Source organism: Anabrus simplex, chromosome 9 (assembly GCF_040414725.1).
Source record: "Anabrus simplex isolate iqAnaSimp1 chromosome 9, ASM4041472v1, whole genome shotgun sequence".
Lineage (NCBI taxonomy): Eukaryota > Metazoa > Arthropoda > Insecta > Orthoptera > Tettigoniidae > Anabrus > Anabrus simplex.
Window position 1 is genome coordinate 57,136,501 of NC_090273.1, and position 15,604 is coordinate 57,152,104.

Consider the following 15,604-nt stretch of genomic DNA (forward strand, 5'->3'; position numbering starts at 1 on the left):
ACAGACCTGCACCAAGACTTTCTGGAGGCCACATGCTATTATTATTATTATTATTATTATTATTATTATTATTATTATGATTATTATTATTATTATTATTATTATTATTATTATTATTATTATTATTATTATTACCGCCATCATCAGATTGATGAAGATCCTCAGATGAATGGCTGAAACTCATTCAATGTATCAATGTTAATTGTAAGATCAAATAAAAATTGACATATTTCTAAACATATTCCCAAATTTGCGAGCTCTGTCTTCCGAAAGATTTTTAGACCTAGTGACAGGGCTTACACTGGTCTGGGAGAGAAACACGGTCCAGCAGAGTGTCGATAGATTTCAGTCAATGAAAAGTAGACCTGTATCGTTTGCTTGTGTCAGCGTAACAGGTTGCGCGTTCTTCTCCAGCTTCAATAAACTCACAAACAGTAGAGTTGTATGGGTCATACTTTTTGGCTTACTCCCTCATTATCCCAGCCACCTCCCTTTGTTTAGCCATATTGGAGAGATTCACTCCGTATATACAGAGTCTGTCTGAAATATCTCAAGATTGTAAATACATCGACATTCTATTTTTATATTGTTAAACGATATTAAGGCATTCATTTAAACAACATACTGTTTTTCAGGATAATAACAAATAATGTATTGATAACAACCTTTTTCTTAATGGTATTATAAACGTTCCATCCACCAACACATTATTAAATTAGGCAAATTGACTGGTATACTTATTGTTAAAGTACCTTAATTACTTTTGGGAAAAAATCAACGTTCCAAACTCTACGTCTTCAAACGTGGTAATATTAGAGGGCAACCATTCTTCAAACATTGTATGATTAACTGGTATACTCCGTCCTTCACCCTCGGCTGGCGTTTATAGAATAATATATTATACCTAGTCATGTCAATTTGAAGATTACTTAAGTGTTTTAATTATTTATTTCTGTCTCGACAGGTAAGACTTATACGATGGTGGGAAGTCCTGAGTCTGTCAACTCTCTAGGAGTCATTCCTTGCGCCATTTCATGGCTCTTCCGGGGAATCAACGAGCAGAAACAGAAAACTGGTGCTCGATTCTCGGTGCGAGTGTCAGCCGTCGAGGTATCAGGACCCACGCAGACTCTAAAGGATCTTCTAGCGAGTCATGCCAACGGTAAGTAATGAAAACTCTTCACTGACTTCTAGTATTGTTTCATTTGTATGCAACAGTTCAGTCTAACTAGAGTGAAATATATATGTTTGGGCTGACATTAGGAGATATTCTCTCACTGGCACTTTTTAACGTCATGCTGGTGCCGTATCTCATTTGGCGGTATGGAGTTCCACGCCTGTTGCCTTTGGTCAGTGAAATCAGCAACGATAAATGCTGGTATTAGATGACGCTGGATTTGTCATTTAATAATGTCCCATGCCCACTTAATGGGCGTAAGGTCTGGTAATCTCGCAGGCCAAGGCAACTGATCGACACTCAGTAGAGCACGTTAGGCGACAGCAACAATGTGAGGACAAGTGTTATTGTGTTGGAAAACACCCCTTGAATACTGCGAATGAATGACAGCACAACCGGTTCAATCACCAATCTGGCGTACAGATCCTCTGTCAAGGTACTTGGGATAAGGACGAGAGTGCTCCTGGTATCAAAGGAAATTGCTCTCCAGACCATAACTCCTGGTGTAGATCCAGTGTGTCGTCGCTGCAGATAGCTCGGTTCCAAAAGCTCACCTGGCCTCCTTATCTATCTACGGTCATCACTGGCACCAGAACAGACATCTGAAATCACAACAGATCTCCACTACACCCTCCCATTATCTAGCTTGACAACCACTGACCGGGCGGGTTGGCCGTGCGGTTAGGGGCGCGCAGCTGTAAGCATCCGGGAGATAGTGGGTTCGAACCGCAATGTCGGCAGCCCTGAAGATGGTTTTCCGTGATTTCCCATTTTCACACCAGGCAAATACTGGGGCTGTACATTTATTAAGGCCACGGCCGCTTCCTTCCCACTCCTAACCCTTTCTTACCCCATCGTCGCTATAAGACCTATCAGTGTCGGTGCGACGTAAAGCAGCTTGCAAAAAAAAAAAAATAATAATAATAATGTTGCCATCAAATATAGGGGAGTGAAAGTGATGACTAATCTCCCATAAAACCACCTATCATAACAACGTGGCCTAAGATCACGCCTCCTAATAACTGCATTCCAATACATTTCCCTAATATTTTCAAGAGCATACCTCTCAGAGTGATGAAACGTTTGCTAGTGCATTGCAGATACATTATTGACAATCTGTATATCTCAGTTTGTTTGTGATATGTTCCAATGTTGTGTACATATGATCGAAAGTTTTATTATTATTATTATTATTATTATTATTATTATTATTATTATTATTATTATTATTATTATTATTATTATTATTATTATTATTATTCTTTTGAATTTAGGAATTTCACTTTTTGAACAGACCGTACATTTTTCTAGTCAAAACATTTATGCGATTTTTCGTTTCCACGACAATCCTCAGTATATTAGTTGAACGTATATATACGAAATTTCGTAGATTTATTTTATATCTTGCGAGGCAAATCTCTGGAACGAAGAGGGATGCGACAGCTGAAGAGTGTGGATACGTACAGCGGTGATCGGGATCAAATTTATAAACATCCAAAAATTGTAAACCGCTTGAGAACTGAGCAGATCTTGTCAAAAAAACAAAAACAGGTAGTACGATTTGAAAATGAAGCAGTGTCATATCCTCGTCGTCAATTCACGCTCTCATACTCCACAGAAGGATGTAGAACTACTGTCAGAGGTTCCACACCTCTAAAATCTTATCTTCCCTCGTCCAAGTTCCCCTCCATCATGCCTTCTATTATCAGTTGTAATAATTCACAGCCTGTTTCCAATTTGAACCGGGTCACGAATGGAACGAATGAAACCCCATCTAGCGGCGAGGACAGGAATGGTTCCGGCTGCCGAAGCCTGTCGCACTCCTCTAGGGCAGTGATTACTGACTCACAGATGAAATGAAATTATATCGGAGATTGTTGTAGGAATGAAAGATGACAGGGAAAACTCGAGTACCCAGCGAGAAAACTCTCCCGCCTCCGTTTGTTGAGCACAAATCTCACATTGACTGACCTCAGTTTGAACCACAAAACCGAGTGGTGAGAGACCAACGCGCATGGAGGCAGTATGATCAGTTATATCAGGCATTACTTGTCATTTAGGAAGATGCGACCTTGAAATATGAAACGCAAAGCCTGAAGTCATATTATTGACTACATTTTATGTAGTAAACAGATTCCCTTCAAACTCGTGCACATTAGAAGTTACGGCTATTTGAAAATGGTTCACCTGAAGGAGAAAAACAGCTGTGAACTCAATAGCATGACAGTTCTAAAGTTTACCGCTCTCCTAGAAACTCTCAACCTCTTCGTTCTTGTTTGTTCATATGCCATAAAATACACATCGAAACTGCACCACAGTAGAAGTCAGTTTAGACCATCTGGTGTGAGCAGTCTCCCCCTAACGGGCAGACATAAAAACTTATGTTTATTTCCTTCAAAGTGAGAGGATTTCTTAAATATATAGGGATGAAGGGAGGGGGACAAAACGATTGAGCTGCGATTGTGGGAGAAGTGACAAGTTAGGCTGTAGGGAAGAATGAACGTAAATTTTACAAAATTGGTTTTCTTGATGACTCAATTTTCAAGTGTGATGCATCAGACTTTGCACTCCTATTTCACGGTGAATACGTTCGGTTACTTCCCTGAATTCTTACAGTAAACCATTTCTTATAAGTGACCTGCCTCTTTAGCGCAGAATTATAGTTCCAGAGCAAATTTTCAAAGTTTATAATTTTAACGCTGGCCACAGTAGTCCAGTTCTTGATGCGTGAGGAACGGTTTCAACATTACTAATCAAATATCATCATTTCAAGATTTCAAGCGAGACACTTAGTGTTACCCTATACTGATATCACTGTCTTTAAACAGAAAGGATCTCAAGGATACACCGGGCTGTGTAACTCGGACATTAGAGCACTGGCCTTCTGAGCCCAATTCGGCAGGCTCGAACCTAGCTCAGTCAGGTGATATTCGAAGGTGCTCAAATACGTCAGCCTCGTGTCGGTAGATTTACTGGCAAGTAAGAGAACACCTGCGGGACAAAATTCCTGCACATCGGCGTCTCCTAAAACCGTAAAATTGTTAGTGGGACGTAAGGAAAAATATTCACTGGGGTAATCACATAAACAGTATTGTAAATGACAGGTACAGATCTCTGAACATGAGTAGGAGGGTATTTAGAGGTTGTACTAAGGATGTAAAGGAGAGCACATATTACTCTCTTTTAACACCCCAACTAGACTATAGTTCCAGCTTATGGGACCCTCACCAGGATTACTTGATTCGAGAAATAAAAAAAAAACACTCCAAAGAAAACCAGCTAAATTTGTTCTGGGTGATTTCCGATAAAAAAAAAAAAGGAGCGTTACGAAAATGTTGTAAAGTTTGGTCTGGGAAGACTTGGTAGAAAGAAGACGAGCTGCTCGACTAAGTGGTATGTCCCACGCTGTCAGTGGAGAGATGGCATGAATTGGCATTAGTAGATGAATACGTTCGAGTGGTGTTTAAAAAATAGAGATCACAATATGAAGATAAAAATTGAATTCAAGAGGACAAATTGGAGTAAATATTCGTTTATAGGAAGAGGAGTTAGGGATTGGAATAAATTACCAACGTAGATGTTAATAAATTTCGAAGTTATTTGCAATTATTTAAGAAGAGACTAGGTAAACAACAGATAGGGAATCTGCCACCTGGGCGACTGCCCTAAACTCAGATCAGCGATTGATTTAAAACAAATTATAGAGACCATCTTAAAGATATATTATAAACGCACAAGAACACCATGTTGCTGGTCAGAATATCCCACGAAGAACATGAGCTGTCCTGAACAAAAGCCGAACCAACCACGAACAACTTGGTTTACTGCTTTATCTGGTTTACTTTACCATATGGTAGAATAAATCAGAACATAGAAACTGATTCACTGGCAGCCTAGACGGCGTCAAATTTCAATGTATACATACGGCAGCTGAGGACATATGTATCCCTGATTCACAATCCGCTTCTGGAAGTTCGCTGTGGTAGCTGTGATGGTGCGCCAGTAATGATGGTTGTAGGTTTCGAAGGCCTCAAAGGTTGTGAAAATTATATTCATCTACGTGTTGTGGCTATTTAAGTGTTCTGGTATGTGTCCGTCAAAATAAGTTGTGAAGATCCGTAATACGGCTAATGAAAATACGTGAAATGTCGCTGTGTGATGTACTATAGGCAATGAAAATGGTTTGTCAGTATCGGAGCATTCCATGGAGTTACTAATGTCACATCTATAACGTTTATTTCTTATTCCAATTCTTAACATCTGAAACATAACATTCAGATACAATAATAATAATAATAATAATAATAATAATAATAATAATAATAATAATAATAATAATAATAATGAAATGAAATGTCGTATGGCTTTTAGTGCCGGGATATCCCAGAACGGGTTCGGCTCGCCAGGTGCAGGTCTTTCCATTTGACTCCCGTAGGAAACCTGCGCGTCATGATGAGGATGAAATGATGATGGAGACAACACATACACCCAGCCCCCATGCCATTGGAATTAACCAATTAAGGTTAAAATCCCCGACTCGGCCGGGAATCGAACTTGGGACCCTCCGAACCGAAGGCCAGTACGCTGACCGTTCAGCCAACGAGTCGGACATAATAATAATAATAATAATAATAATAATAATAATAATAATAATAATAATAATAATAATAATAATAATAATATTGGCGTATGGCCTCCGGAGAGGTCTGGTGGGGGTCTTTTTCTCGTAGACGGCCTATTAGGCGACCTGCGTGTGTGTGTGTGTGTGTGTGAAGATGAGGGTTCTACCTAGGATGATTTCTAATGCTGAATACGCCACACATACCCAGCCCCCAAGCCATTGGATTTAACCAATTAAGGTTAAAATCCCCGACCCGGCGGGGAATCGAACCCGGAATTCTGTTTACCAAAGGCCAGCACGCTAAGCATTTAGCCATGGAGCCGGACAGGTACAAGAAGAGACTTCTTGACAATGACACATGGCTTTGCTCACCCCTTATGTTGTCGTTTAGGTTGTCCACTCGAATAAAGTGGGCAGGGCTGAGTAGCTTGGACGGTAGAGCGCTCACCTTCAGAACCCGACTGGGCAGATTTGACCCTGGCTCAGTCCGGTGGTATTTGAAAGCGCTCAAATACGTCAGCTTCCTGGTGGTAGATTTATAGGCACTTTGTAGAAATTCTTCGGGACAAAATTCTGGCAACCCAGCGTCTTCGTAAAATCGTAAAAGTAGCCAGTGAGACATGATATCAACATTATTATTACGAACGAAGTAGACACTATAGCTACGCAGGGTGTGTGTGAACTTCCCCTAACTGCGTTTACAATGCAGTGAATCAAACTATACACTATTTCGTAGCATATTATCCGAGCAGAGCGTACTCTAGATCTCTGGAAACAGACGTTAACTGCAGACAAAGTCTACTGCGTGAGGACTGTTCATGCTGTGAATCGAATGCCCTAGTAAATGGGGCGTTCGAGGATTCAGAATCTATTATGGTACTGTTGCAACTCTTTATTGAGGTGTGTGTATACACCAATTCTCCCATATAAGGAAACTGAACTGAACTGAACTGAACTGAACTGAACTGAACGTGAACTCAAGAACTATACAATGAATTACTTTGTGTTCCAGAAACGATTGCGGGATTGTAAGCAAATGTTAAAAGCATGCAAGTTCTTTATGACTTTTAAATCGACGAAATTAAATTATGGTTTCCTTACGGGAACTTAATTTTTGAAATAAACCAGGAAGGTACACACTTCACATAGTGCTCCGTCATTGCATTGTCCTACATAGGAGGCTTGCAGTGGTGAATGTTTCGGTCGGTAGATGCAGAGTGGTTTTCGACCCGTAAGTGGCCACGGCTGGTCCGTGGTCCAACAGCTCTGCACTCTGACCAACCTACCAAGCAGAGGAGGGGTGGCCGTGGCTCGTCGCCTCTTTGGAGAGTGGGTTGGCGACCACGGGACTCTTAGCTGAGTGCTGGCATTGTTTCCAGTTACTTGTGTCAGGCTCCTCACTTTCATCAATCCTATCCGACCTCTCTTGGTCAAGTCTTGTTCTTTTCCGACCCTAAAGCTATTAGGTTTGCGAGGACTAGGGAGTTTTTCATTTTCACGCCCTTCGTGGCCCTTGTCTCCCTTTGGAAGATATCTTAATTTTTGGAAGTGTCAACATCACATCTAGGTATCCTGCCTTACTGCAGAGCTTGTCATGGGATGACCCTCTTCCACTGTTGCCTGTCCTGCGCCAAGTTTTTCAAGTCCAAATATTTATTTCCTTGGATATTGTGCAACATTTGATATTTTTTCCTTCCTCTTCCTCGTTCGCCTTTCACCATTCCTTCTATTCGTTCCATCAGTAAACACTCCCTCCTCAATGTCTGATCCAGTTCATTTTTCTCCTTCTAATGATTTGCAACATACTTCTTTCTTCTCCAACTCTTCGTAATACCTCCTCATTCCTTACCCGGTCTTCCCATTTCACTCGTTCTATTCTCCTCCATACCCACATCTCTAGTGCTTCCAATCTTCTCTCATCTTCCTTTTTCAATGTCCAAGTCTCTGCGTCATACAGCGCTATGCTCGAAATATAACACTTAACAAGTCTTTTCCTCAAATCTTTGTTTAGTGGTCCACGAAGTGTCGGATCCCTTCCATATTTTCTGTCTGATTAGTGTTATATGGAGGATGGTTGCCTAGCTCTACTTCCTCTTAAAACAAAAATCACCACCATCACCCCCACCTCACGACTGGTCCCCACCATCGGCTGTCCTGAAAATGGTATTCCGTGGTTTTCCTTTCTCCTGCACTAAGGTGAATGCCGAGATAGTTTTCAGTATAGGCCAGGGCCGGCAACCCCATCACCATATCAGAGCATCTCCTTCACTGCAACAAATCTCCTGACCTGAGAGATGGCGTTACCGTCTAAGAGGCCCGCCTCCCCCTTCAGGGGAGGAATGAAAACTTTTTAATAGTAGTGTCTCAACGGCGCGCTAGCCAATCTAACAAATCAGCCCACTGCCCTACTAGGGCGAAATGCTGGTCATTTCATTATTAACAAGACTTAAAGAACTTGAATAATTTTAACGTTTGAACTCGAGGAAATTAAATTATGGTTGCTTTCTGGTGACCTAATTTTTGAGATGGTATGATTGTTTCTCATTTTGTTTTAGATTCTGAGCAGTCCCCCGGTGTTTATCTACGAGACGATCCCTTATTTGGTACCCAGCTGCAAAACCAGAGTGAGCTGCGAGTTCCTTCAGCAGAGAAGGCTGCTTTCTACTTGGATGCTGCTCTCAGCAGCCGTAGTCAGGCGAGAGATGACGGCAAGGACTGCCACCTGCTGTACACTTTACACGTGTACCAGTACAGTGTTGCTGGTCGCGGAGGAGGTGAGTAGGGATAAGAAAATGATTTACTTCAAATATCTATGTCCACGATTATATTTTACTCACGAACTGTCGATATTCAAATGCCTAAGTTAATGGGATACAATTTTATTAATTTTCTTTTCGTGAATTGCAAAATGCTTGACCTGTAAAGACGAGGCTTAGCGCAGTATTTTACTTGTATTTACTATTTACGAATTCCAAGTGTAGGTTTTGTATTTACGTCTGTAAATATCTTCTCTGAAATCATATGTCAAATTGTAAGTTTCGTCGAGAAATAAAGTTGGCTGTGGAACTAGTAATTACGTAAAATACCAATGTCCGTTTATTGATTGAAGACAGCTACTGAAGGAATTTCATACACTCATGGAAAACTAAGTAACATTCTTGTTTAAGCACAGGTCCCAGTTTGAATTAAAGGGCATTATCCAATTTACCTTATTCTCCTAAAGATTCCTGTATTTCCGTAATCTCAAAAACAAAATATTTTAATGACAGCTCATCCCTTCTCTTTGAGGCAAATAGATGTAATGTGTACGTGTTGTTTCCCTTAGTGGCCGGTGGGCGCAGTCGACTACATCTCATAGACCTTGGCAGCTGTGAGAGAGGGAAAAGTAGTGGCGGTATTCCTCTGTCTGGCCTAGGAAATGTATTACTGGCCATCTTCAACGGGCAGAAACATCTTCCTTACCGGTAAGTTATTAGAAAAATTACAATATCATAACAGTCCATTTTTATTTTAATAGATCTACCAGGTGTATGCTTAAGTCTTTTCCGATTTCACTAAGAGATGGCGCCAGCGAAAAGTACGCAGCGTATGGTTTTGACACATACGTCAGTTTGTTCGTCTGATAATAACCTACCAAGTTCAGTCCGCCAAACACTAGCGTCTGTGTTGTATCGTTCAGTCCCCAAGTTGACGTTTGTCTCTGAATAGAAACGTATGGTAATAATAATAATTTCGTGTGGCTATTTCTAGCCGAATGCAGCCCTTGTAAGGCAGACCCTCCGATGAGGGTGGGCGGCATCTGCCATTTGTAGGTAACTGCGTATTATTGTAGTGGAGGATAGTGTTATGTGTGGAGTGTGAGTTGCAGGGATGTTGGGGACAGCACAAACACCCAGCCCCCGGACCATTGGAATTAACCAATTAAGGTTAAAATCCCCGACCCGGCCGGGAATCGAACCCGGGACACTCTGAACCGAAGGCCAGTACGCTGACCTTTCGGCCAACGAGTGAAACGTATGGTGAACACGCTCCATCGACTAGAACATGTGAGACATGGTTTCGACAATTTAAACGTGGTGATTTCAATGTAAAAGACAGTGCGCTCTGGAGTGATATTGTGTATTATGAACTCTTGAAGCCCGCCGAAACCGATAATGCACAACGCTATCGCCAACAAATGATTAATTTAAATCACGCATTGATCGAAAGACGACGGGAATGGGCCAGAAGACACGGCAAATTGATTTTGTAGCACTACAATGCAGTGTATCACCTAGCAAAACCGGTGAAAGGCACCTTGAAATCTCTTAGATGGGAGAACCTTCCGCACCCGCCGTACTTCCCCGACCTGACGCCATCTATCACCTCTTCACATCTGTGGGGCACGCACTCGCAGAACAGCATTTCTACACTTTCGAGGAAGTTGGAAAATGGCTCCACGAATGGTTTGCCGCAAAAGATAAGCATTTTCTCTGGCATGGTATTCATAACTTACCTGAAAGATGGGCGATGTGTGTAGAAGCCGATGGCCAATATTTTGAATACTCAAAAAAATAACTTTCCTTGAAAGTTACGTGCTTTCTTTATCACAAAAAAAATCCGGCAAAAACTTACGCTTACACCTGGTACACTACGTCTTCGTGTATGTTTACTGACTTACCATTTAGAAGACTTCTAGGATCACAGGTTGTACACTACAGAAAAATCAACGTATACGTTCAGGACCTTAGAAAATCATTGCAAAGCAACATCTTACTTAGTGAGAATGTATCTGACAAATAGGGAGTAATTGGGGTTAGTATTTGGGCTAGAATTTGGAATAAATCGGGTATCGACTGTACTTTGGATTTGGAATGAGTTATGATGGTCATGATGACCAGTATATCTCAATGCCAGCCACATTATTTCCGTACTCGAGTCAGAATATACGGAGTGGTTCAATACTGGATGGAATGAATTCCTCACAAGGGGAAGAAGAAAGAATATTGGCGCCAGGCTGTCACTATTGTAACTACAACAGCGTTTTGAGGTTTATTTTAGACTTACTCATTAAAATACAAATATTATGTGGATGATAAATTTGTTATTCTATACAACTGACCACAATGTATTAACAGCGACAGCTAAATTCAAACTGAGCGCGCGCGCGTCAACACAGCGCCATCTTTTAACAGAGTATGCGTGTGACGTGACGTAGTTAGCACAAATATTGCCTTACTACGTTCCAGATTTTTTATTATACTTTTGCAACAGATAGCCTCATCTTTTATCTGTCAATTGAGATATTAAACATAATCTTTATTAAATACTTTCGGAAATATACGCGTTCTCCCCCAAACACTAAAAGTGTCTTAACATGTTTCTTTCCATTACTCGTCTACGTTAAAAGGAATGATAATATGGGCCCGCAAGTACATAGTTTCAAAGTTATGCGACAATTGCCTGGCCACCGCGATCTCCTGATATGAAGCACCTCGTCTTTTAGCTATGACGTGTATTCGATTGCTGTTGATGATGAACCAATTCTCCGTGCGTGTATTGTGGAGCCCATCAGAAAGCATCCACTACACCAGATATTTTTGATCTTGTTTGGTGTTCAGTGCGAAGTCAAGCAGAGGCCTGGAGCAGGCCACTTTAAACTTTGCATCTGATACATGAACATCGTTCCACCTGACGTTACGAAAGTATTCAGACCGGGCGACTTGGCCGCGCGGGTAGGGGCGCGCAGCTGTGAGCTTGCATCCGGGAAACAGTGGGTTGGCACCCCACTGTCGGAAGCCCTGAAGATGATTTTCCGTGGTTTCCTATTTTCACACCAGACAAATGCTGGGGTTGGACCTTAATTAAGGCAACGGCAGCTTCCTTCCCTCTCCTAAGCCTTTTCTATCCCATCGTCGCCATAAGACCTATCTGTGTCGGTGCGACGTAAAGCAAAAAGCTGTAAAAAGAAGAATTCGGAACACAGTGTTTGGAGTGTCGGGTTGCACAAACGTTAAAAAGTCACATAACTTTGAAATTATGCACTTCAGGACCAATATTGTCACACCGTGTATTTAATCCATACCTGAAAGTTTTGCCATTGTACTTCTGGAATGCTGACGTTAAGTTCATTACTGGTCATTCGAATCCAGGTACCTATACATCCCCGTCGTGGAGGAGTAGCGTGCCTGCCTTTTAACCTAAAGCTCCGTATTCGAAACCCTGCCGGTGCAAGCATTTATATTCTTAACATGATTCAGTCATCTTCGTGAGATTAACTGACGAGCGGTCTAGAATTAGACATCAGATCTGATCAAGAAAATCAAGCAATTCCTCTTGTGATGTAGCCGCGCTGACCTACTTGTACTCCATTATCTGAAGGCCAGTTGGTTGGGCAGTGGTCGCCTTGCCAGGCCAAGGAACTGTGAGCTTTTGCAAAATGGTTCTTCTTACCTATGCAGCGGTATCACATGTAGGCATCAGCTTCACTTCGAAAGTCATCCAGTGCATATTGTAACAACAGCAACAATAAATTTATTGATTACTAACCCGTTGTATAGAATGACTCACTTCCCTTCGCCGTTTAGGGCCGAGCGTACAACAGAGTTCTATATTTCTTCAAGAATGTCACATTACAGGAAAAATATCAAAAGTTTACGCAATGTTCAAGATGCGAATGATTTAAAGTGATTTCATAGAATCTTAGCATGTTCTTGCAGAACGAAGCACATCGTTCTTTGTTTATCAGTGTGTGAACTTTACAAGTATGTTATAGAGAATGAATATTGATTTTTCACGACCGCATTATAATGCAAATCGACTTTCAACCTATTAAGTCGTGTTACGTATATTTAGTGCGTGTTGAAGAGATGTTAAGTGCAGAACAAAAATGGCCAAACGGATAGCATTGGGATCCAAACCCACAACCTCACGCTTTCGCGTCGGTTGCTCTACCGATTGAGCTTTGGTGGCCTAGGCCATCTTTGTTCTGTTGGAAAAAGATCAAAGCTACAGGTCTAACACTACTGCCATCATACCGTAGAATGCGTTTAAGTCGCCCGTTGAGGGCCAAGTAAATATATATTGAATTTTCACGACCGCATTGTAATCGAAACCGACTTTCAAGTGTACTAAATGTACGTAACACGACCTAATAGGTTGAAAGTCGACTTCGAATATATTATAATGTATTGATGGCGAACTCATGACACGCCTGCCACTAGGTGACACGCGAACACGTGGCACTTCAGACAACATACCATATATTTTAATGTTTTTGACATGCAATAAATAGGTAGAAACTCTAGCAAGATAGTATATTTTAACATTACGCTTTAAGACTGACGTAGGCTATGTCACAATTAATTCTATGGCCATATTTTTTACAAAATTTATTAGGTTAAATTAAAATATACCTTTATTAAAATTGACCTAGGTCCGGCTCCATGGCTAATTGGTTAGCGTGCTGACCTTTGGTCACAGAGGACCAGGGTTCGATTCCCGGCGGGTCGGGAATTTTAACCATAATTAGTTAATTCTCCTGACACAGGGACTGGGTGTATGTGTCGTCTTCATCATCATTTCATCCTCATTACGACGCGCAGGTCCCCTACAGGCGTCAAAAGAGAAGAATTGCATATGGCGATCCGAAGTCCTCAGACACCTCCCGACACTAAAATCCATTCACCATTTAATTTCATTGTTTTAAAATATGTAGTTTTAATTATGTTTGCACAATAAAGTCATTACATATTCAGTCGAATAGATTTATATGTAATTCAGTTTAATACCTAAATGAAGTCAAATGTGGGGTTTCGTGATGATTTTAAGGAATATAGCTGATAGCACACTAGACAGTAAATAATATACAACATCTTAATTGACACCCTTTGCCATCCCTGTTATAGCGTTAGTGTTTTTGATAGAATGAAAACCTGTAATGTTGAAGTATCTTTAAAAGACTCAAACACACAGTGATTCACAGTTAATTAATAGTTAAATGACGTATTGCAAACTCTAGTTTACTTCACGAGAATTTCAGAAACCTTCTGCATTCATTGATAATGTCAGATACATATTATCAATATTTCACAACCAAATGCTGCGTTTCCTTGGCTGTTATTGGTGCCTTAACCAGTTGAAACAGAGGGAGCAAAGCTTACCAAAATGTGTGGTACCTGTTTGTGTAGTCTAACATTAAATATGAGGCAAGGAAAAAAAGTTCTAGAGCTACACCTTTGTCTGAGCAGTGTATAGAAGTGTTAAGGCATGTCGCCCCTTGCTGTTTGTTCCAGCGAGCACAAGATCACACAGCTACTGAAGGAGTGCCTCAGCTCTTTGACCTGCCATGCAGCAATGATAGCTCATGTGTCACCGTACGCTCAACATTACACGGACACGTTAGCCACAGTACAGCTTGCTTCCCGCATACATCGCATGCGTCGCCGAAAGATAAAGGTAAGTTCTCCCCTTTGGGATTACGTTTCTTTATACACTGTGCTTGCATCTATTATGGTCAACATCAATATAGCATTATTACCTTGAAGAAACTTATTGTAAATCTGTGTTGTAATCAAGGTTTAACTAATTTCTTCTTTCTTGACTTCATGAATCCAGGTTGTTGTTGACTTTTTGTTCCAAAGATATTTGAAGATCTGTTTGGTTAACCTGTTGTCATTCATTCTGTGTAAATGTCCAAAAAATTTCAGTCGCCTTTTCTGCATTGTATCTGTTTTTTATTTTCCGGTATATTTCATCATTACTTCTGATTTCCAGAGTCTTGTAGTTCTTACCGGACAAAGTATTTTCCGTATAATTTTTCGTTCCATTACTTCTAATTTATTCAGCTTGTAATTCAGTACTAGGCTCCGGTTCGACTACTGTGTTGTAGTGTTGAATTTTGAGCTTTTTTAAGTAAACACATTTTCTTGTAGATATTATTAATATTAATATTATTATTATTATTATTATTATTATTATTATTATTATTATTATTATTATTATTATTAATAATAATATTTCAGGCGGTATAGAAGAATACTAGAGCAAACTGCATGCCATCCTTGTGAACTAGGGTTGCTGTAGGAAAACTGCGTGTGGATGGAGTGTCGGTGATCTTTCCGTCCAATCTCATAACGTGGCTGACTTTTCTCCCGACCCCACATGACCGTGATAAGGTGTTGTTAAGGGGAGGAATATATTCTTATTCTTATTCTTATTCTTATTCTTATTCTTATTCTTATTCTTATTCTTATTCTTATTCTTATTCTTATTCTTATTCTTATTCTTATTCTTATTCTTATTCTTATTCTTATTCTTATTCTTATTATTATTATTCCTGGTCTTTATTTTCTTAGGTCGGCACGAAGTATGAATTTAGTTCCGTTCTACGGCCGGTTGCCTTTCCTCACGCCAGTCGTGTATGGATGGATGTATTTACTACAGCATGTTTCTGTAGTGATTATAGGATGATGTATGTAGATAAAGTTGTGTATTAAGACGAATACAAGAATCCACCCCCGAGCTAGAGGAGTTAACAGACCTAGTTCAAATCTCCGATCCGGCCCTGAATCGAACCCGGAGCCATCTTAACCAACGGCCTCAACGCGGGCCATTATCCTGATTATTATTATTATTATTATTATTATTATTATTATTATTATTATTATTATTATTATTATTATTATTATTATTATTTAGATAATTTAGTTAATATTTAGTTAAAAGGTATATCATAGCAGGTTTTATTGTGTTTTTGTTGTTAGTGCAAATATGATTATTTTTCGTTTTCATTTATGTTAAAATTCTATGAAGGAATGAAATTTATT

The 15,604-nt window shown here is 40.2% G+C and overlaps 1 protein-coding gene across 1 annotated transcript in view; it reads left to right on the plus strand.

Annotated features, from left to right (window-relative positions):
• The window catches only part of LOC136881325 (kinesin-like protein CG14535), a 295,387-nt gene that overhangs the window by 257,943 nt on the left and 21,840 nt on the right, over positions 1 to 15,604 (plus strand). Inside the window, exons 5-8 of the mRNA XM_067154138.2 lie at positions 965 to 1,162; positions 8,354 to 8,572; positions 9,124 to 9,262; positions 14,072 to 14,234. Coding sequence (XP_067010239.2) covers positions 965 to 1,162; positions 8,354 to 8,572; positions 9,124 to 9,262; positions 14,072 to 14,234 — 719 coding nt within the window. The remainder of the gene's footprint in view (positions 1 to 964; positions 1,163 to 8,353; positions 8,573 to 9,123; positions 9,263 to 14,071; positions 14,235 to 15,604) is intronic.